At 38.8% G+C, this 22,912-nt stretch overlaps 1 protein-coding gene and 1 pseudogene across 5 annotated transcripts in view; one reads left to right on the plus strand and one right to left on the minus strand.

Moving 5' to 3' along the window:
* The window catches only part of JADE3 (jade family PHD finger 3), a 133,436-nt gene that overhangs the window by 105,110 nt on the left and 5,414 nt on the right, over nt 1-22,912 (minus strand). Inside the window, exon 1 of one of the 4 annotated variants that reach the window (XM_082718191.1) lies at nt 7,868-7,960. The exons of the other annotated variants lie outside the window; for them this stretch is intronic. Coding sequence (XP_082574317.1) covers nt 7,868-7,883 — 16 coding nt within the window. The 5' untranslated portion in view covers nt 7,884-7,960. Of the gene's footprint in view, nt 1-7,867; nt 7,961-22,912 lie in introns of those variants that run through there. 4 annotated transcript variants of the gene reach the window in all.
* LOC309855925 (large ribosomal subunit protein uL11 pseudogene) lies at nt 17,149-19,275 on the plus strand (annotated as a pseudogene). The gene is made up of 3 exons: nt 17,149-17,238; nt 18,573-18,867; nt 19,049-19,275. The product of its transcript is annotated as a large ribosomal subunit protein uL11 pseudogene (transcript).

The raw sequence follows: 22,912 nt of genomic DNA on the forward strand, positions 1-22,912 counted from the left end.
CAGGAATTAGCAAACTTTTTCTGTAAAGTGCCAGAGAGTAAACATGTTTTTGCTTTGCAGGCCATTTGGTCTCTGTCTTAACTATTCAACCCTGTCACCGAAGCATGAAAGAAACCATAAACAATATGTTAAAAAATGGACAGGCTGTGTTCTGATTAAACTTCACTTTTGGATACTGAAATTTGAACTTCATATAATTTCACATACCATGAAATATTCTTCTTTCAATTTTTTCCAACCATTTAAAAACAGTAAAATCCATTTTTAGCTTGTGGGCTGTATGAAGATAGGTAGCAGGCCAGATCTGGCTGGCAGGCTATAGTATACCAATCCCTACTCAAACCAATACTTGATGCCTCTCAGAAGGGATTTAAAATTTCAGACTTTACCTGATTTAAAAAAAAAAAAAGAAAAAAGAAATGGGGTGCCTGGGTGGCTCAGTCAGTTAAGTGTCTGCCTTCAGCTTGGGTCATGATCCCAGGGCTCTAACTATAATTTACTAAACTCGTGTTAATTTCTGTCCGGAATATATAGCAAATATTTCTATTGTGTGCACATCCCTATGAAGCAAAGAAACTTTCAAAACAAGTCTTTTATCATAATTATTCTAGTCTATTCTGGAATCTAGAGCCTACTTATGATACCCTGAATAGTCTGAGCCATGAAAAAACCCAAACAGGATAAACCTGAAAAAATCCATGTCCAGACATATCCAAATCAAACTGCTAAACAAAAATACAAAGAAATAGGGGCACCTAGGTGGCTCAGTGTGTTAAAGCCTCTGCCTTTGGCTCAGGTCATGATCTCAGGGTCCTGGGTTCAAGCCCCACATCCGGCTCTCTGCTCAGCGGGGAGCCTGCTTCCTCCTCTCTCTCTGCTTGCCTCTCTGCCTACTTGTGATCTCTGTCTGTCAAATAAATAAATAAAATCTTTAAAAAAAATACAAAGAAATAATCTTGAAAGCAGCCAGACAAAAACTTTACATTATAGGAGTATCTATTACCTTTTATAGGGGTACATTATTTGACATTACAGTGGATTTTTAAAAATCAGAAACCATGAAGGTCAGAAGAAAATGGCACAACATGTTTGAAGTGTGGGAAAAAAAGAACTGTCAACACATAATTCTATATCCAGCAAAAATATCCTTCAGAAATGAGAATTTATAGCCAGCAAACTGCTCTAAAAGAACTGTTATAGGAGGTTCTTCAGACAGTTGGAAAATTAGAGCAGACAGAAATTTAGAACATTAGGGACAAACGAACAGCAACATAAGTGGAAAATATTTGGGTAAATATAATAAACTATTCTTCTCTTCAGTTCTTTAAAATACTTTTGACAACTGACAGCAAAAATGATAATGTGTGAAGGGATTTTCAATAGGTATAGATGTAACATAAGAACATTCTAACATAAAGGGTGGGAGGTAAAGGATAAGGTTTCTGCATTCCTCTTGAAGTGATAAAGTATTCGTACTAAGCAGACTGTACAAAGTTAAATACGTGTATTATAATTCCTAGTGTAACCACAAAAATATGCAGAGATAAACTCAAATAGAGTAGATAAGTTAAAATGGAGCACTAAAAATGCTGATATAACCCAAAAGAAGGCAGGGAAGTAGAAAAAAGGGAAATATAAAGAGGTTAACACAAAGAAGTAATTAAATGGTAGTCCTGAACCAAGCACATCAATAGTTACATTAAGTGTAATGGGCTAAACATACAATTAAAAGATAAAGAATGTCAGAAGAGATTTTAAAAATATGATTGAACTATACATTGTCTGTAAGAAAATCACTTTAAATATAATGATACAGGTAGGTGAAAAGGGAAAGGATGAAAAAAGATACATAATGCAAACAATGATCAAAAGAAAGAATTCAGAGCAAAGAAAACAACAAGGATAAAGTGGGATATAGAGAGATACGACATAATGCTAAAAGGTTATTAACTCACTCAAAAGACTTAACAATCCTAAATGTGTACACACCTAACAACAGTGCTTCAAAATATGTGAAGCAAAAACTGTCAGACCTAAAATTAGAAGTAGAAAAATCCACAGCTATAGTTGGAGGCTTCAATACTCCTCTCTAAAACATAGAATGAGTAGACAGAAAATCAGCAAGAATTTATAAGAACTGAACATCATTATCAACCAAGTGGCATTAGCTGACATAATAAAGAACACTCTACCTGACAATAGCAGAATATATATTATTTCAATATATATTGTATTAATATATATTGTATTATGACCATATCCTAGGTCATAATACAAACCTCACATATAAAAGAATTGAAATGATAAAGAATATGCTGCTCCATGACCATAAGGAAATTAAAATAGAAATCAACAACACAGAGATAGGAGGAAAAGTTCCAAACACTTAGATATTAGATAGCATACATCTAAATAATCCATGAATCAAAGAAAAGCTTTCAAGAGAAGTTAGAAAAATATTCTGAATTTTTAAAAAATGAAAATACAACATAACCCAATTTGTGGGTTACAGCTGAAGCAGTGTTTATAGGGAAACTAATAGGACTAAATTCTCTTTTAGGGAAAAAAAGTTCTCAAATAAACAATCTACACTTCTACCTTAGGGAACTAGAAAAAGAAGAGCAAAATAAATCCAGAGTAAGCTGAACAAGGAAATAATCTAGATAAAGCAGAAATCAATGAACCTGAAAACAACAGAGAAACAGAAAAACAACAGACAAAAGTCAATGAAAGAAAAGATGGTTCTTTGAAAAGATCAATGAAATTGATAAATCTCTAGCAAAATTGACAGAGAAAAGAAAAGAGAACACTCAAAATAGTCGTATCAAGAATGAAAGAGGGGATTATCACAATAAACCCTGCAAACACTGAAAGGATAATAAGGGGATATGATGAATAACTATGCACATAAATTAGAGAACAAAAATGGGACAGACTGCTCAAAAACCACAAACTCCCAAAATTCATTGACGATGAAATAGACAACCCAAATAATGCCCTATCTATTAGGGAAATTAAATTCACAGCTAAGGGGTGCCTGGGTGGCTCAGTCAGTTAAGCATCTGCCTACGGCACAGGTCATGATCTCAGGGTCCTAAGACTGAGCCCCATGTTGGGCTCCCTGCTCAACAGGGAGTCTGCTTTTCCCTTTGCTTCTTTCCCTTCCCCCAGTCATGCTCTCTCTCAAATAAACAAAAATCTTTAAAAAATAATAATAAAAAATAAAAGCATCGGGCAATATGTTTTTTAATTCATAGCTAAAAATCTTTAAAAAAAAATACCCAGGCCCAGATGGTTTCACTAGCAAATTTCAAAATACATTTAAAGAGAAAACAACACCAATTCTGCAAGATCTCTTCCAGGAAACAGGAGAGGAGGCAATCCTTCCCAACTCATTTTATTAAGCCCTGATACCAAGTCCAGACAAATGCAGTAAACTCTAGACCAATACCCCTCATGAAAATAGAACTAAACACCTCCAACAAAATATTAGCAAATCTAATAGCAATATATAAAACACTACAAACAAGTGGGGTTTACTCCAGGAATGCAAGGCAGGTCCAATGTCCAAAAACCAAGCAATGTAATCAACCATATTAAGTCTAAAATTCATCATGCACTCATGATAGAAACTCTCAGCAAACTAGGAATATAGGGGAACTTCTTCAACCAGATAAATGAACTTCAAGAGGAAAGACTTGAAGATGGGGGCGTGTGGGTGGCTCAGTTGGTTAGGTGTCTACCTTCAGCTCAGGTCATGATCCCAGGGTCTTGGGATGGAGCCTTGAATGGGGGTCCCTACTTAGTGGGGAACCTGCTTCTCCCTCTCCTTCGGCCTGCAGCTCCCCTTGCTTGTGCTCTCTGTCAAATAAATAATTTTTTTTTAAAAAAGACTTGAAGATGAAACAGGAAAATGATGTCCTTTTTCACTACTAATTCTTTAAAAAATTTTTTTGAGTATAGTTGACAGACAGAGTTATCCCACAACTCATATTAACCATCATACTGGAAGTCCTGGTCTGTGCAGTAAGGGATGGGTGGATGCATGGCTAGATGGACAGATGGACAAGCAGAAAAATAAATGGCATACGGGACCATCTGGCCAGTTCACTGAGTGGAGCATGTGACTCTTAATCTTGGGATCAAGATCAAGTGGGGTGTTGTAAGTCGAGCCCCACTTTGTGTGTAGAGATTATTAAAAATAAAACCTTAAAAAAATGGCAGGGCAGTTGAGTGGCTCAGTTGGTTAAGTGTCTGCCTTTGCCTCAGGCCATGATCCCAGGGTCCTGGGATAGTGACCTGCATCAGGCTCCCTGCTCAGCGGGGAGCCTGCTTCTCTCTCTCCCTCTGCCACTCCTCTTGCTTACATTCTCTTGCTCACTCTCTGTCAAATAAATAAATACATAAAATCTTAAAAAAATAAATCAATGGCACTATCCCTACTCCTAAACATGACTCTTTGGTTAGAATATATCAAGGAATCTAATTCCTTAAAGTCCTATAACAACCAGTTAGCTTAACAAGGGAGCAGGATATAAGGTCAATACAAAAATAAATCATATTTCTATATGGTGGCAATAAACAATTAGAAAATGATTATTTTTATCTGGGTGGTTCAGTTGTTAAGTGACTGCCTTTGGTTCAGGTCATGATCCCAGGATCCTGGGATCAAGCCCTGCATTGGGCTCCTTGCTCAGCATGAATCCTGCTTCTTCCTCTCCCACATCCTCTGCCTGTGTTCCCTCTCTCGATGTCTCTCTCTATCAAATAAATAAATAAAATCTTAAAAAAAGATAACTATTATTTAAAAAATATATTATTTACAATAGCTCCAAAGAAATAAAATATTTACATTTAAATCTAACAAAATATGGACAGGATCTATATGCGGAAAACTGCAAAACACTGACAGAAGAAAAAAGAAAATCTAAATAAATGGTAAAATATACTATATTTATGTCATGGAATGTTCAGCATATTAAAGATGTCAATTATCTACATTCATCAGATTCATCATTGGCTTTAATCTAATTCCAGTAATAATCCTAGCAGCATTTTGTAAATATAGACTAGTTGATTCTAAAATTTATAAAGAACAGCAAAAGATCCAGAATAGCTAAAACAAATTTCACAAAGAATAGTTACAGAAACCACACTGACTTTAAGGCTTACAGTAAAGCTACAGTAATCAAGATAGTGGTATTGGTGGAGGGATAAAAACTGATCAATGGAACAATAGTTTAGATAGCAACCCACATAAATATAGCCAACTGATGTTTGACAAAAGTACAAAAACAATCTAAAGGAAGAAGGAGAGTCTTTTGACAAATGGTTCTCTAACAATAAGATATCCACATGTAAAAACCAGACCTTTACCTAAACTTTACATCATATACAAAGATTAACTGGAAATGGGCATAAACCTAAATGTAAAACATATAACTTTAGAAGTTTTAGAAGAAAATACAGGAGAAAATCTTCATGACCTACAGTTAATGAGTCATTTAAAAAAATGATAAATCAGACTTCATAAAAATTAAAATCTTGCTTGGTGATGTACACTGTTAAGAATATGAAAAGCCAATCCACAGATTAAGAGAAAATATTTGTTGATAAATTATGTAACCAACAGGAATTTTTAACCAGAATATTAAAAAAAAAAAGCCTCTCAAAATTTAATAGTAAGAGGGGTGCCTGGTTGGCTCAGTAAGAGGAGCATGTGACTCGATCTCCAGGTGGGGAGTCCAAGGCTCATGCTGGCTGAAGAGATTACTTAAAATAAATACATACAGGGCCTGGCTGGCTCAGTTGGTAGAGAGTGTGACTCTTGATCTCAGGGTTGTAAGTTCAAGGCCCATGTCGGGTGGTAGAGATTACTTAAAAATAAATAAACTTAATTAAAAAAAAAAAGCCTCAACAGCAAGAAAACAAACTACCAAAGTTAAAAATGACCCAATTTTTGAACAAAGACTCCTCTCAAAAAATACTTAAGCAAACTACTTCTTTCTGATGGGTTCAATAAAAGTCATGAATCTGAAGTCAGTCAGGCATTTTACAATTTTAAGGGTGGGAGCAATGCTCCTTCCAGCTCTCTACATTCTAGGGCAGAACTGGGCCCAACTGATTACTTTTTCAAGAACACTTTATGGTGAAATATTAAAGAACTTTGTTTTAATAATCACCAGGAAAAAATGGGTTGAAAAATTTCCCCCTACTTATGTCCCATATCCTTAACCCACTCCACCCTCTCCTCCCCAGTGTTTTAGAATTTTGGTTCAGAATTTCTCTGCAGAGGGTTCCTTACACTGCATGGGAAGTTGACACTTTGGTCTCTGTATAAAGGGGCACCACATCTCAATTATTTCTGAATCTGAGTTTTTACTGCAAGATATTTGTTTTATGCCTCTTTCAATAAAGTCATCAAGCTGATTCAGAATATTTATAAATACCAGTTGTTAGTGAACCAAGTTTTAATCTGCCCTTCATGTTTCATAGGCTGTTTCAAATTTGTATGTATTTAATACTCAGTGGTCTTGTAGATAACTAAGCTTTTATTAATGCAAAAAAGATGCACCCTTTTGCTTGATTCTGTGGGTGCTGACAGCACAGACTGCAACCCTCCATTTGAGCTCACTCTGTTCTCCACTATCATCCTAGACAACTGCAAATCAATGACTGCAGTGGAGCCTGCCTGAGGCAGAGGGCGGGTGAGGGTGGTCAGGGCTGAGAAGTGCCTAGTGCCTGGAACACACTGGGCATTTCCTGAATTGTTGATTTGATTATGCTGTTCAGTAGTGTGAAAAGGAAAGTGTTAAAATAAAACCTGTTAGGGAAAAGGAGGCTCTATCACAATGAGCAGCAGTATATTTTGCCAAAGCTATTAGATTTTTGAGGCAGCTGGTAGTTTATCAATTTTTATTGCTCCAATATAGTTATTTTATGGCCATTACTAGCAAAAGTGGATTATAAGGAATAGTGTTTGACAGGAAAGAAGGGCCCAGTGTGAGTCTGTTTGCTCTGGATCTCCTAAAACAAAGGTTCTTAATGTCATCCTCTTGGCTTATAAATAGAAAAATAACATGATAGGAAGAAACATCAGTTTCTCATTTTGTGAGAGCAGTTCCAGAAAGTCTTTCTGCAGCATTCTGCTGAGGTATCCAGTGTTTTTCCTGTATGGTATCAGCATGATCACAAACATATTTCAGGGTGCTGGTATAGCATTAAAACTAGAAATCAGTAGTAGATTTCAGGGACTTTTACAGGATAGGGCATGATCTACAGGCAATGCTGTAGGATATTTCTGGTGTCAAAACATAATTTTCAAAATTAAAAACATGACTCATACAAATACAGAGTGAACACATGTCAAAGACTACTGTACTAGTGAGGGAAACAGGCTGATTCAAAGAATATTGGAGAGATTTGGTATGCATCGGTACTAAAATTAAAAATGCTACAATAAGATATCTAAAGTGGATAGAAGAGTAGTTACTGTCCTATAGGACAGTTAATCTGTACTCTCTGGGATTATTTCTTCTACCAAACAGAATTTTTACATCTCTACCTGACAAAAATCTTTAAGTTAATGTCCCTCCCAATAGTGCAATTCCCCCAGAAAACTAAATAATCCTTGGGTGGACCTGTTAGTCAATGTTCCAGTATAACAGTGAAAGAATATTTGGCCATCTTTTTTGTATTACTCTTAATTTCTAAGTAATTTCTATTAACAGAGGGCTAATAGTTTGTTTTATACCTGAGTAAGTCTTTGTAAGTAAAATTAAGGTTCTAAGGGGCCAGCTTTAGAATAGTGTGGTGGTGCTTATATATTTTACTTTACACAAGCATTCCAAAATAGTCATTTATTTACCTTTCAAACCAGTCATAGGATCTTAGAAGTCATCTGAGATCCAGCCATCTCCTAGGGCATGTATGCTTTCTTTAACAGTCTTGGCAGTAGATCCTGAAGCATTTGTGTGCAAGGAGGAAGGAAACTAACATGAGTACTTAGGTGAAATTTATTTTCAAAGGGCCAAATTCCTTTTCTCACGGTAACATGTAACCTATATATTTGTCACACTTATCAAATAAATGGATTTCTTCATCATAATTGCCTTGAATTACAACTTAATTCTAAAAATTTACACACAGTATAATCTATCCTCCTTAATGTATAATTCAAGTTTTAAAAAATGCATATAGGTTTAATAACCACCACAAATAAGATACAGAACAGTTCCCTACAATGAGACACCACCTCACATTGGTCAGAATGGCTAGTAACAAAAAGGCAAGAAATAACAAGTGTTGGCAAGGATGTGGGGGAAAAGGAACCCTTGTGCACTACTGGTGGGAATGTACATTGGTGCAGCCACTATGGAAAACATTGAGGTTCCTCAAAAAACTAAAGATAGAAATACTTTATGACCCAGTATTCCACTACTGGGTATTTATGCAAAGAAAACAAAAACACTACTTTGAAGAGATAAATGCATGCCTATGTCTACAGCAGCATTATTTACAATGGCCAAGAAATGGAAGCAACTCAAGTGTTCACCCATAGAAGAAAGGATGTGATACACACACACACAGGAATATTACACAGCCAGAAAAAGGAAATCCTGCTCCAATCCAATAACATGGATGACCTAGAGTGTGTAATGTTACATGAAATAAGTCAGGGAAAGACAAATAGCATATGATTTCACTCTTATGTAGAGTTTAAGAAACAAAGCAAATGAGCAAACAGGAAAAAAAAGAGACAAAAAAATCAGACTCTTAAGTACAGAGAACCAACCAGTAATTGACAGAGGGGAGGTGGGTGGGGGTATGAGTGAAATAGATAAAGGGGATTACAAGGTAAAAATTTGCAGTTATACCATAAATAGGTCACAGAAGTGGTAAGTACAACTTAGGGAAGGTAGTCATTAAAACTATAACAACAATGTCTGGTGACAGACAGTGACTACACTTACTGTGGTTAGCACTGAATACAGAATTGTTGAACCACTATGCTGTACACCTGAAACTAACACTGTGTGCCAATTATACTTCAGTAATTTCTTCAAAAACTTGGCAACCTTAAAAAAAGATATAGAACAGTTCAAGCATAACTGCTTTTCAAATGTCAATTAATCAACAAGTATTTATTGACTATCTATATGTCCAGTGGTCACTGGTCTGTCTTTGGGGATAGCCGGAAAGTATGAAAAGGCACAAGTAAAATTATTCCTGCCTCCAAAGAACTTCTCCAGTCTGATCAATGAAGCAGTTTTACACACAAACCAAGCACAAATAGGCAACCTACTAAGTAACGATCTGCACGAAATGTGGGCTCTGGTATTGATACTGCCAACATATGACCTGAATAAGCCATTTTTATGGCTTTTTCCTATCTGGGCATTCCTTTACTCATTCATAACTAAAAGGGGTTGTCTGAGACAATCTCTAAGTGCCCCCCTAATCATAAGTGCATGTGAATCATCAAGAACAAAAAAACTGCAAGGTGTTCCTGAATACAGTGTTGAGCCCAAGCTTTGAACTGTTGAGAGCTAGGGAGAGACATGAAGGTTTGTAAGCTTATTTGTCTATTAAATAAGGAGAGGACTGACACCACAATGACAGCGATCCACAATAATCTCTTAAAGAAAACTGCCATGAGCATGTCTTCTAGGCCCTGGGAATACTGCAGTATAAACCATGCCCTTTCAGTGATTTATTACTGCATAGCAAAACACCCCCAAATTTAGTGGCTTAAAATAACAGCCATTTTATGTGCTCATAGTTCTGTGGGTCAGCAGTCTGGGGTAAAATCAGCTAAGTGGTTCTTCTCTTAATTTTTCTTAGGGTCCCTCATATGGTTAGTCATCTGGCAATGTGACTGGGGCTCAATGTTCTAATATTGAACATTGAGTGAGTGGCCTCACTCACATGTCTGATGGTTGGCTGTTGACTGACCTCTCTTGCCACATCGTCTCTTCCTCCACCATGCTAGCTGGACTTCTTGACAAGGTTGTTTCAGGGTTCCTAGGGAGCAAGGGGAAAGCTACAAGACTTCCTAAAACCTGGGATCAGAAGGCACACAGAGCTACGCACACTGCATTTTATTGGCCAAAGCAAGTTATAAGAACAGCCCAGATTCAGGGAGTAGAGAAACAGACTCTACCTTCATGCAAAGTCACATACATACAGAAGTGAAAGAACTTTGTGGCTAATAACCATTCTATCACACCATCCCATTTGGAGAAATGAGTGCTGAGCACATTAAGTGCTATGGGTCCTCAAAGATGAAAAGAACCATTGAAGTAAAAAAGATAAGCTTTTGAGTGGGTCCTGAGGAATGTACAGGATACAAAAATCCCAGAGGAATGTGGAGAACTTCAGGAAAAGGCAGTACACACAGAAGTTGCAGGATGACTCATAGTATGTTTAGATTCTAGTGAATGCACACTTAGGTGGAACGAGTAGAAAAGAGGACTTGAAAAGGTAAGATGGTGGGAAAGGTTATGATTGGATGTGGGAGACTTTAACTGCCTGGCTCTCAGGAATACAGACACTACCCACCTAGGCAGTGAGCAGCAAGGGGTCAGGGTGGCCTTGGGGTGGGAATAGAAATGGTAGGATAGGGAAGAGGCCTTTAGAACCTGCGTCTTTGTGGAGAGCAGTCTAGAAGGAAGTTGAATTGGGCCTCAAGTACAGTGATCACAGCAAGAAAACAGCCTAGAGATGGTCTCCCTAAAGGCAAGTGCCTACATGGATTCTCTTCAAGGGGTGAAAGGGCATAACCGGAACTTTTAAAGCCAGTTTATTTAGAAGTATATAAAAAAATGTTTGTTTGGGTTTTTTTGGAAGATTTTGTTTATTTGACAGAGAGAGCAAGTGAGAGAGCACAAACAGGGGGAGCAGCAGATGGAGAGGGAGAAGCAGGCTTCCTGCTGAGGAGGGAGCCCGATGCGGGGCTCAATCCCAGAACTCCGGGATCATGACCTGAGCCAAAAGCAGATGCTTAACTGACTGAGCCACCACCCAGGCGCCCCAAAGCATAAAAAATGTTTATCCTGGATTTAAACTGGTTATCTCAAGGAAAGCTAAACTTAGGTTCAACACACACACACACACCTCTCCTGGACAAGATGCAGGTTTCACACAAGACAAGAGGGTTACAACTGTTTGCAAAGTTTTGTCTATATTTAAAAGAAAATTCCTAGTGCTCTTTAACATTTGAAGTGGTCAAAGAATTACGGGGAAGGCTAGAAACAATGATGGAGCCAGAAAAAGGCTGCCGCAAGTTTTGACTGTAATCTATACTGTGTAGCCAGGCTCTACCCAGGCAGACTGCACAGCCCTACTTTTCACAGCAGCAACATGGCAAAGCATTAGCTTTCTTTTGACAGTCTGAAAAATACATATTTATTTCCCAAACTATCACTTTCCACAGGACTTATGTGGCCATTAGAACCTGTTACATGTAACTTTTAAACACAAAATGAGAACTGATGTTTGGTCTGTGAATTAAATAGCAGGCGGTGATTCTCTTTCAGGTATTTGTGGGAGATGGGATGTAGAGAATTTGAGGGTTTCCCACCACTCTGGGAATGGCAGTCTCATTGTAAACCTTCAGGTCATATATATATGAAACAGATCACAGAGTAAGGAAGTATGGCATTAGGTGACAAAGTGAATAGAAAAGACATGATTGGGGTACCTGGGTGGCTCAGTTGGTTAAGCGCCAACTCTTAATCTCAGCCCAGCTCTTCATCTCAGGGTTGCAAGGTCAAGGCCCATATTGGGCTCCACATGGGTGTGGAGCCCACTTAAAAGAAAAAAAACACAATTTAATAAGAAAACATGGAGTAGAGATTGGCATCCAAATGAGCGGATTTTGAGGCATGGGGGAGTGTCTTGCTGGGCTAGAATTTGCAAGAAATGGCTCAGGCAGGATTGGCAGGGCAAAGCAGGAAGGATGTTCTAATAGTGAGGAAAGGCTCCAGGTAACCTGAGTGTTGAACTGTTGGTGGTACTTGGGGAGGGGAGGCAGTGAGTACAGTTTAGAGATGACATCCCAGACTGTATGCTCTAGATTTCTTGTTCGACCCACTTCCACTGAAATCCCAGGTGAAGAACACAGCTGCCAGACTGTGGCATGTGAATACATTACAAAACAACTGAACAGCCAGGAGAAGAAAGAACATTTAGGTTCTTCTTTGCACATACTGGTTTTCATTCACTATCTAGTAGGTGACTGGGCAGCCCTTTGTATGTACCTCATAGGACAGGAAAAGTTCTCCAGGGAAAAACACATCCCCTTTGCCCTTGATGCTTTCTCAGGCTGAGCCAGACCATAGTACGTGACAGTCATGCAAGAAAGGGGCCTCTGTTGCATTTTCTAGTGACACAGTATTCTAGGAAGAGATTTGAGTGGCATGCTGAGTTTTGCAATCTCCTCAACATGCTCCTTGAAACTGGGGAGGTTTCCTGTAAAAAGATGTGTTTCAAGACAGGCTCTGGGATATCATTGATGGTTCACATCATGCGGGCTCTAAGAAATCATGCCTCACCAGTGTCCTGACTAGTTACCATAGAAAACACAGAGAAATAATTTAGTAATTACCCAAGTTACTTATTTTGTGGGGGGATACTTGGGTTTATACACTTGAGTGCCTATCCTGGAGATTGGTACACAGCAAGCACTAAATGAATGTTACTTGATTTTGAGGTCGTTTTTGCAGCTTCTTTATTAGGTATAGCAATGCACTGATTTTTTGGGGACATGATTCTTTAATGTTGAGAGGGCAAGTAAAGCCATCAAAATTGGGCATGTGGTCCAACCTTCGGATGTTACATAGGACTCCCATACACCTATGTTCCTAAACTTTTTCACCACTGAGGATAACTTCTAAAACTTCCCCTAAAGACAGCATGCTTTGAAGGCTTGCCTACTAAACACATCACACTTACGGATTACTTAATTTCCCTACTTTAATTAAAGATGGGTGTTTCTGACAAGTTTCCGTTAAGCATGAAATAATAATAATATTCGGTATGCTAGACATTGATCAGCATTTTATCCTTAATATGCCATTAATTCCACACAACAATCCCAGTGGTTATTATTATAAACTTAATTTTACGGGCATCTGGGTGGCTCAGTTGGTTGGGCATCTGCCTTTGGCTTAGGTTATAATCCCAGAGTTCTGGGACTGAGCCCCACATTGAGTTTCCTACTCAGCAAGGTGTCTGCTTCTCCCTCTGCCCCTCCCTTCACTCACGCTTACACTCATGCTCTTTCTCTGAAATAAGTAACACTTTAAAAAAAAACCGACTCATTTTACAGAAGAGGAAAGTGGGGCACAAAGAGGTTTAATTCACTTAAGGTTGCATAACTAAGAAGAAAAAGCAGGATTCAAATAACTTGAGTCTCTACTGCTCTATCCATTCTAGCATTCAAACTCCATCTAACAAGGTTCTACCATGAATTTCAGTAAAATTCTAAGCCATCTCACTCTCGGGTTATTTGCCCTAGAAAACTGCAATTGTATGTGCACATAAACACTTGCACATGAATTCTTATAGCAGCTCTACGTATAATTACCCAAAACTGGTAGCAACCCAAATGTAGTACATTTCTACAATGGAATACTACTCAACAGTAAAAAGGGAACAAGCTTTTGATATACACAACTTGGATGAATCTCAAAAGCATTATGCTGAGTGAAAAAAAGCAAGGCTCAAAAGATTACATTCAGTTGGAATCCATTTATGTGATATCCTCAAAGTGACAAAACTAGTGATGGCTGTCAAGGGCTGGGGGTGGGAAAAGTGTGACTGAAGAGGTAACACAAAGGAGTTGTTTTGGGTGATGGGACTACTTTATACCTTGATTATGATGGTGGTTACACTGATCTAGACATGCATCAAAGTCCACATGACTACGCACACCTCCACAAGTCAGTTTTACTCTATCACTTTTTATGGCTCTACATATCATTAACAATAGTTTCCAGAAAAAATTTTTAAAAGAGTTAACTATAATGTGAAACAAACAAAAAAATTGGGCCGCACATCCAAACTGAATGGTGAGTTACCCCTTTAAACAAACATTCCTTAAAAGTTAACAGAATTTTTGTGCTTACTCCCTTACAAATACATATATTTCAGTAAACTATTAGATGGCATGATAGTTGATACAGCAATTTGCATAGTAAAACAAAAATAAGTAACCAAAATTAACCCTGGGAAGGAGAACATGATGAAATGAGGATATTATAAGGATGTCATGAACAACCATGACTCTTTCTATAACTTTTTCAATTTTTCCTAGAATGCATCTCTAGGGTATCTCTAATATAACTAAGAACAGAATTAGAAAGTTTTTTTAATCCTTCTAGATTGAAATGGAGATATTTCCCAAGTTGCAATATCCTTACATCCAAAGGGTCTCCCTTGCCTTTGAGAACCTCTTCGTCACTCCACTTACCAGGTCATGCTTGTATTCTACTCAACACCTAGTGCCTCATAGCACAATGGGCCCTTAAATATCTGCTGAACTGAATTGCACCTGGAAATGTGGGGAATAAAAATGACAAACACATGGTCACTAACAAAACCTATACTGTAGAAAGACTAACTAACCCTCTAATTCTGAATGAGGCAAATTATTACTGAGTGCTAACAACATTCTCAATAATTACAAAGGCATACATAGAATTCTGGAAGACAGCAAAAACAAACAAACAAACAAACAAACCATATAACAACATACTGCCAGCAGTGTAGAGGTTTTTAAAGCCTAAAATAGGCAGAACCCAAACCAGAATCAATTATTCCTGGCTCCCTAGCCATAAAACCATAAAATTCAAGGAGGTGAGAAAAAGAAAAAGGAAAAACTAATCGATACTGAGTTTCTATAGGCCATGCACTGCATTAGACATTTATGTAGATTAAAACTTATTTCAGAATGTGGGTTTCAGCTGATATGTAAAGGACTGGAAAGCCATCATTCTCACCCTCACCAAAAAGAAGCTACTAGACAAACTGAGAAACCAATGACTCTTCTTGGACCTATCAAAAACTAAATACAGGGCAAACCACCATCCAGCTATCTGAAGAGAAAGATGCCTACAGGTAAACATAGGATCTGGGCATATAAGCTGATAGGAAGATCAAACTAGAAATTCTAACACATTACTTACTGGAGACCAGAGTATGGGATGTCATGATAGTATACAGCTCCTAGGCTCCACATGGGGTGGAGTAATTCCCATCTTCTTAAAAGTTTTTCCTACAGGAATCCCACCATCCTCTTACAGAAGGAATCCGGGAAATCCCAGAGAAAACTCCCATCTTGGTGCTGGTTGGCTGAGGAAAACAACACCCACTGAAATCTACCCAGACACCTTTCCTTTATCTCCAACACAGAACAAAAGGCTTACTCTGCAGGGGGAAGGGCTTAAAACCCTTGGCTTAAGGACACTGGTGGGTACTCACTGCAGCTGAGGAAAAAGGAAGAAAAGCTTCACCCTGGAGGAGGGGAAGGAATTCTTGCAAAGGATACACTCAAGACCCAGGTTCTGATACCTGCCTAAGCCCAAGGCTTAATCAAATCATCAGAGAACTCCCTCCTCCTCCACATCCACCACTTGGCAAAACAGCTACGTGGTTAGTGAAGTAGAATACAACTGGGAGGGCTATAACAGACAGCTCTTGGGAAATAGCACAAAGGAAAAACCCAAAGCCAAGCAGGAGTCAAAAAGAAGGTATCACTAGAGGAATCAGAAATCTCTCATGCCCCACCAATAGCAAACATTAAACACAAGCCAACTCCTTGCTAGATTAACTCAAATCTCCCCTCTAAAAGCCTTGCAGAAGGACACCTATGTTCCTCTCCAAATATATCAAATATTTAACTCAGTATCTTTTGCTGGTGTTCAGTTTCAATGGCTTTTCAGCCACGTTCAACTTTTTATTATGAGGCATAACAAAAGATAAGAAAGTATTCCAAGTGACAAAGCAATCATCAGATTTACACTCAATATGACAGAGATGTTGGCACTATCAGAAATGAAATTTAGAAGAACTGTGATTAATATTTGAAGACTTTAATGGAAAAGGTAGACAACATGCAAGACCAGATGAATAATTTCAGCAAAAAGATAGAAAGCATAGAAAATAATCAAATGGAAATGCTAGGACTTAAAAAAAAAACCCAACATGCTCAAAAAAAGACAAAAAAAACCCAACACGGTCAACAGTAGACTTGACACAGCTAAGGAAAGAATCAGTGAGTGTAACAATTGAATTTATTGGTCAGATCAATAAAAATTAAAACAAAAAGGGAAAAAAGAGTGAAAAAATAGAACACAGCATACAAGAACTATGGGAAAAATATCAAAAGTTATAACATACTTGTAATTGGAATTCCAGGGGAATAAAAGAGAATGGAATACAGGAGTTATCTGAAAAAATGATGAAGAGCTCTCCAAAATTAGTGACCGACAACAATCCACAGATACAAGAAGCTCAGAAGAACACGAAGCAGGATAAATATGACAAAATAAAAAAGCTACATCTAGGGACACCTGGGTGGCTCAGTTGGTTAAGCAGCTGCCTTCGGCTCAGGTCATGATCCCAGCGTCCTGGGATCAAGTCCTACATCGGGCTCCTTGCTCGGCAGGGAGCCTGCTTCTCCCTCTGCCTCTGCCTGCCATTCTGTCTGCCTGTGCTCACTCTCCCCCCCCCCCTCTGATAAATAAATAAAATCTTTAAAAACAAAAAAAGCTACATCTAGGTAAAGATAAAGAGCTTGAAAGCAGTCAGAGGAAAAAAGACACATTATAGAGAAACAAGGATAGAAATTAAAGCAGATTTATCAGAAACCATGCAAACAAGGCACAGTGGAGTAATATGTTGAAGTGGGAAAAAACTGTCAACTCAGAATTCCATATCTCATGAAAATGTCCTTCAGAAGTGAAGAAAAAAAAAGACTTTATCCAACAAAAGCAAAGAATTTACTGTCAGCAGACCTGGTAAAAAGAAATGTTGAGGAAAAATTCTTCAGGCAGAAAGATTATGTTTAAAGTGGGAGCTTGGATTAGCATAAACAACACTGGAAAAGGAATAAATGAAGGTTTACTATAATATTTTACTTTCAAAATGTTTGAAAAGCCAATTTTCGACACCAGCCAAGGGCCAATCTTGAAAGAAACCCTTCTAACGATAGCAAGCAGCGTTAGGACTGCTATGGTAACTCTTTTCAGCACAATAGGGTATGTATACTTTAAAAACTTAAAGCTAGGGGCACCTGGGTACCTCAGCTAGTCAACTGTCTGCCTTCGGCTCAGGTCATGATCTCAGGGTTCTGGCTCTCCCTCTCCCTGTGCCCCTCCCCTGCTTGTGTTCTCTCTAATAAATAAAACCTTAAAAAAAAAAAACTCTACAGCTAACATAATACGTAATAGTGAGAGACTGGAACAGGTTAAGAATGTCTTCTCTTACCACTACAATTCTGGTAAAGAAGAAAAAAGTAAGAGTACTCATATTACCTAATTTCAAGACTTACTATAAAGCTATAGTAATCAAGACATTGTGGTAATTGCACAATGATGGACACACAGATCAATGCAACAGAATGGAGAGCCCAGAAATAGACCCACACAAGCACAGCCACATTTTTGACACAGGTACAAAAGCAATAATAATGGAGAAAAAAGAGTTTTCAGCAAATGGTTCTGGAACTCCTGGACATCCATATGCCGGAAAATAAAACTTGACACACACCTCATATTCATGGCTGGTGGGAATGTCAAACAGTAGAACCACTTTGGAAGATAGTTTGGCAGCTTCTTATATAAACTCAGCAATCCCTCTCCTGGTTATTTACCCAAATGAACTTAAACCTTATGTTTCACCAAAAATAAGTATGCTAAGATTTACTGCAGCTTTATTCATAATCATCAAGAAACTAGAAGCAGCCAAGTTGTCCTTCAACAGGTATATGTACGAACTGTGGTACAACCATAAATTGGAATGCTATTCAGTGATAAAGGGAACATGCTTTAATTCACATAACATGGATTAATCAAGTAAAAGAAGCCAGACCAAAATGGGCTAAATATTGTATGATTTCACTCATAGGACCTTCTGGAAAAGGCAGGACTTCAGCTAAAAATTCAGAAGTACATTATTCTGAGGCATTTCTAGGAAACAAAACTGTGTGTGTGTGTACATATACATGTATATGCATATACATGTGTATGTATGTACATGCACATATTTTTTAATATATATATTTTAATAGGGATATGTATGTGTGTACATACATACATGTATTTTAACAGGGATAGTTCTGACCAAATCAACTTGGGTAGGAGTCCATGGAAGTTCACATCACCATTCACCACATACCATCTCTTTTTAAATAAATGTATTGGATTTTTAAAATTAGGTAATACATTCACATGGTTTAAAATTCAGAAGGTAGTTATAACTTTTGGCTCTGAGGAGGTAAATGTGCAACTGTCTTCAGTTCTCCCAAATCCAATTCACCTAACACCAGCTTCCTTCACCATGCCCCTAAGTTTGACCCCAGTGAGATCAAAGTCCTATATGTAAGGAGAACTGGTGGGAAGTTGGTGTCATGTCTGCCCTGGCTCCAAATATCAGCACCCCCTCCCGCCCCTGGTCTGTCTCCAAAAAAGGTTGGTGATGACATCGCCAAGGCAACTGGTGATTAGAAGGGTCTGAGAATGATAGTGAAAATGACCATTCAGAATGGACAGGCCCAGATTGAAGCGGTACCTTTTGCCTCTGCACTGATTATCAAAGCCCTCAAGGAACCACTAAGAGACAGAAAGCAGAAAAACATTAAGCACAGTGGAAATAACACTTTTTTTTTTAAAGATTAGTTATTTATTTATTTGACACAGAGAGATCACAAGTAGGCAGAGAGGCAGGTAGAGAGAGAGAGAGGAGGAAGCAGGCTCCCCGCTGAGCAGAGAGCCTGATGCGGGACTCGATCCCAGGACCCTGAGACCATGACCTGAGCCAAAGGCAGCGGCTTTACCCACTGAGCCACCCAGGCGCCCTGGAAATAACACTTTTGATGAGACTGTCAACACTGCCTGAAAGATGCAGCACCAACATTTAGCTAGAGAATTCTCTGGTACCATTAAAGAGGTTCTGGGGACTGCCTGAACTGTGGGCTGCAGTGTCAGTGGCCACCACCCTCATGATATCATCGATGACATGAACAGTTGTGCAGTGGAATGTCCACCTAGTTAAGAACTGCAAAGGAAAGTATTTCAATGAAGGATCATTTGACAACCAAAAAAAAAAAAATTAAGGTATATAAAAGCTTATGCAGTAAAAAATCTTCCTCCAACTCTCTACCTTGGCTGTATATGCCCTAAAGCTATCAGTGTCTTAACATCCTTCTAGAAATATCTTTGTCTATGTAAGCAAAAACATATATATTATACAGTATATATTAGTGTCCCCAGTAGCTGTCACAAATGGTAGCATATAATACACACTGTTCTGTTTCTTGTTTTTCATTTTGTACATCATAGAAATCATGCAATATCAGTGTAATATTCTACTGTATAACCAAGCCTTAACTGATACTTAGAATATCAACCAATCTTCTGCTATTATAAATAATACTCCAAGTAATATGCAAATATTTGTTGAATAAATTCCTGGAAGTGTTTGCTGGGTCAAATGATATATATATTTATAATTTTGAAGGCTATTTTCAAGTCACTGACTTTTAAAATGTCAGGGATTTTCCCTTTTTAATTTTTATTCTAGTAGGAAAGAAAGGAAGCTGAGATTCTATCACCAGGCAATTTCTGGAGGAATGTACATCTCTAAGATGTACAAAATGAGCCTTCTCCTCAGTTTCCCACACATGCTTCCTAGGGTCCAGTTGCATTTTCATGTAATATATTTCAGGCCAATAGCTGGCTGCAAAGCCTATTTCAGTTTATGTGAAAGGTGTTACTTCTGAAAACTACACAAGCAAAGGTCAAAGGCTGATGCCCCAAATTGCTGATCACTGACCACTCACTACACAGCACAATACTGGATTCTTCACTGCAGCTGAAGGGGGACTTTACAATCTTGACGAAATAAAATATACCTATGGAGAATCCTTTGTCTTTATTATAAAGCCCAAATAAGGATTTCTTCTCAGGTAAAAATCATAAATCACATAAAGGTTATGAAGAAAAGCTGCAAATGTTTCTCTCATCTTCCAGGTAGTGATGGATTTCCAATTAACCATCTTTTTGCTTGACTACAAAGCACAGTACAGATTAGTACCCTAAGTTTTTTGGGGGAGGGGGGTAAAGCTTGAACAGGAGGTTGAGGAAACACAAGGACTCTTTTTTTTTTAAGGTTTTATTTATAGGGTGGCTCAGTCAGTTAAGCGTCTGCCTTCAGCTCAGGTCATGATCCCATGGTCCCGGGATCGAGTCCCACATCCGGCTCCTTGCTCAATGGGGAGCCTGCTTCTCCCTCTACCTGTTGCTCCCCCTGCTTGTGCTCTCTCTCAATCTGACAAATAAATAAATAAAATCTTAAAAAGTAAAGATTTTATTTATTTATTTGGAGGGGCACCCTCGAGCAAGGGAGAGGGGGAGAAGCAGGCTTCCCGTTGATCAGGGAGCCCAACGCAGGACTTGATCTCAAAGACCCTGGGATAATGACCTGAGCTGAAAACAGACCCTTAACCAGCTGAGCCACCCAGGTGCCCCACCTCAGAGACTCTTTAGATAACAGCCACACAAGATGAGTGAGCAGTCAAGCCACTCGCAAGAGTACCTACACCCAGAGCCACACTGTCTCCCTTTGGTTTCCTTCTAGGAAAACTATTATTCAGATCCACACTCAGTAGGAGAGAAGATGGCACCATCATATTACTGAGTTTCAAGAATACACTAAATAATATAAATAATATATATATTAATATTATATATTAGGGGGCGCCTGAGTGGCTCAGTGGGCTAAACATCCGACTCTTCAGCTCAGGTCATGATCTCAGGGTCACGAGACTTAGCCTCACATTGGGTTCCACACTGGGTGTGAAGCCTCTTTAAAATACTCTCTTCCTCTGCCCCCCACCTGCTTTCTCTCTCTTAAAAAAAAAAGAATACACTACATTTAGAAATGAGTGTTTAACAAGATTTATCAAAGGAAAGGAGGTTACATTCATTAATTATTATGCATTACTGCAGTAAGGGTCTCCAGTTAAAAAAAAAAAAAAAACACCTTCTTGTATTTGTACCTTTAGATGGTTCTCCCGCAATGACTCTGGGCTGGGCCAAGAAGCACTTCCCTACTTTGGCTGATATGACGGTATCAAATGTGATGTAAATAGACATTGAGAAGTGCTTGTGCACTGGCGCTGGCTCCTGCTCTCTACACCTCGTGCCTCTGAGACCACCATGTCAGCAGATCCAGACTAGCCAGCTGCAGGAGAGACCACTTGGGAGTGGAGATGAGCCATCCTTGCTTAGGGCCTTCTAGACCCACTGACCTGACAGCTACCAGTTACGTGAGCAAGGCCATCCTAGATCATCCAACCACCAGCTAACAACCCTCCCTGTCAAAAAAAAAAAAAAAAAAAGCTAACTGACACAGGCTACTTCAAAATAATTATGTTTGTGGTATGGTACATATGGAAAGGGGAAGAGAACACTGGTTTTCTTCCTGTGCAGTGCATTCTGCATATAAGAAATTGTTTCAAACAGAAAAACCTGCAGTACCTGGATGGGAATAAATAAATATATAAGTACTGAAAAAATGCCTAAGTCTTCCCAGATTCTCACAAATGTGCTGTCTGCCATCACAGATGGCACACACCAAAAAAACAAAAAACATTAAAAATTTCCATTTAGTCACTGAAGCATCCTTATCATGATATATTTAAACCGAAGTCTTATACTCAACAGTTCCATTTCTAACACTGAACAACAACTCGGGTTTCCAGGAATTAGTCTCCCAATTTTACTTTTTTCCCCATTTGACAGGGCTCAGTGAAAACTGAAAGAGCTCCCTTAATGCAGCCTAAAAAGCATCAAATATATAAGCCTAATTAAGCCACCTAGAAGCCTTCTGCAGACCAGCTTCTTCCAGCATCACAGCAACTCTTTTTAGCTCTGTTAATGGTGGGCAGTAGAAACTGTTTAAGATCTACACATTTGGGCCAGAAACATTGCCTCCACTGGATCACAAAGTGGGACACTTAAGGGGAAATTACTTTTTTTTAAAAGATTATTTATTTATTTGACAGAGAGATCACAAGTAGGCAGAGAGGCAGGCAGAGAGAGAGGAGGAAGCAGGCTCTCCATCACGCAGAGCGCCCGATGCGGGGCTCAATCCCGGGACCCAGGGATCATGACCCGAGCTGAAGGCAGAGGCTTTAACCCACTGAGCCACCCAGGCGCCCCATGAAGGGGAAATTACTTTAAGCTACTTTTGTTTAGGTCTCACTAGATGCTTTTGCGGATTACACACCCCTCGCAGTGCCCACCCACGCACCCCCCCCCCATGGTTTAAGGTGAAAAACACCTTCCAGCAGCCTCCCACTGCCCTTGGAATAAAACACTAGGTCCTTAATGAGATCCCATAAGGCCCTGTCAATCTCCCTCTGCCTACCTCATCTATCTTTCCCCAGGTCCTAGCCAAGCCTCTGTGGATCCCTTCCACATCTCTCTTTCACCTCCGTGTCCTCACAACACCTGGTGTTCCCTCTGCCTGGCAATCCCTTCTCTCTTTTACCTTGCTTATTCCTGCTCATTATTCAGGGTCCAGGGCACCTTGCTAGTTTCCCTTATAAAAGCATTCTGCCTCTTACTTGCTATGTGACCATTGGCAAGTTACCTTTGCCTTACACCTCAGAAAGATATTCCATGTT

Source organism: Mustela nivalis (genome assembly GCF_964662115.1).
Source record: "Mustela nivalis genome assembly, chromosome: X".
In the NCBI taxonomy this organism is placed as follows: Eukaryota; Metazoa; Chordata; class Mammalia; order Carnivora; family Mustelidae; genus Mustela; species Mustela nivalis.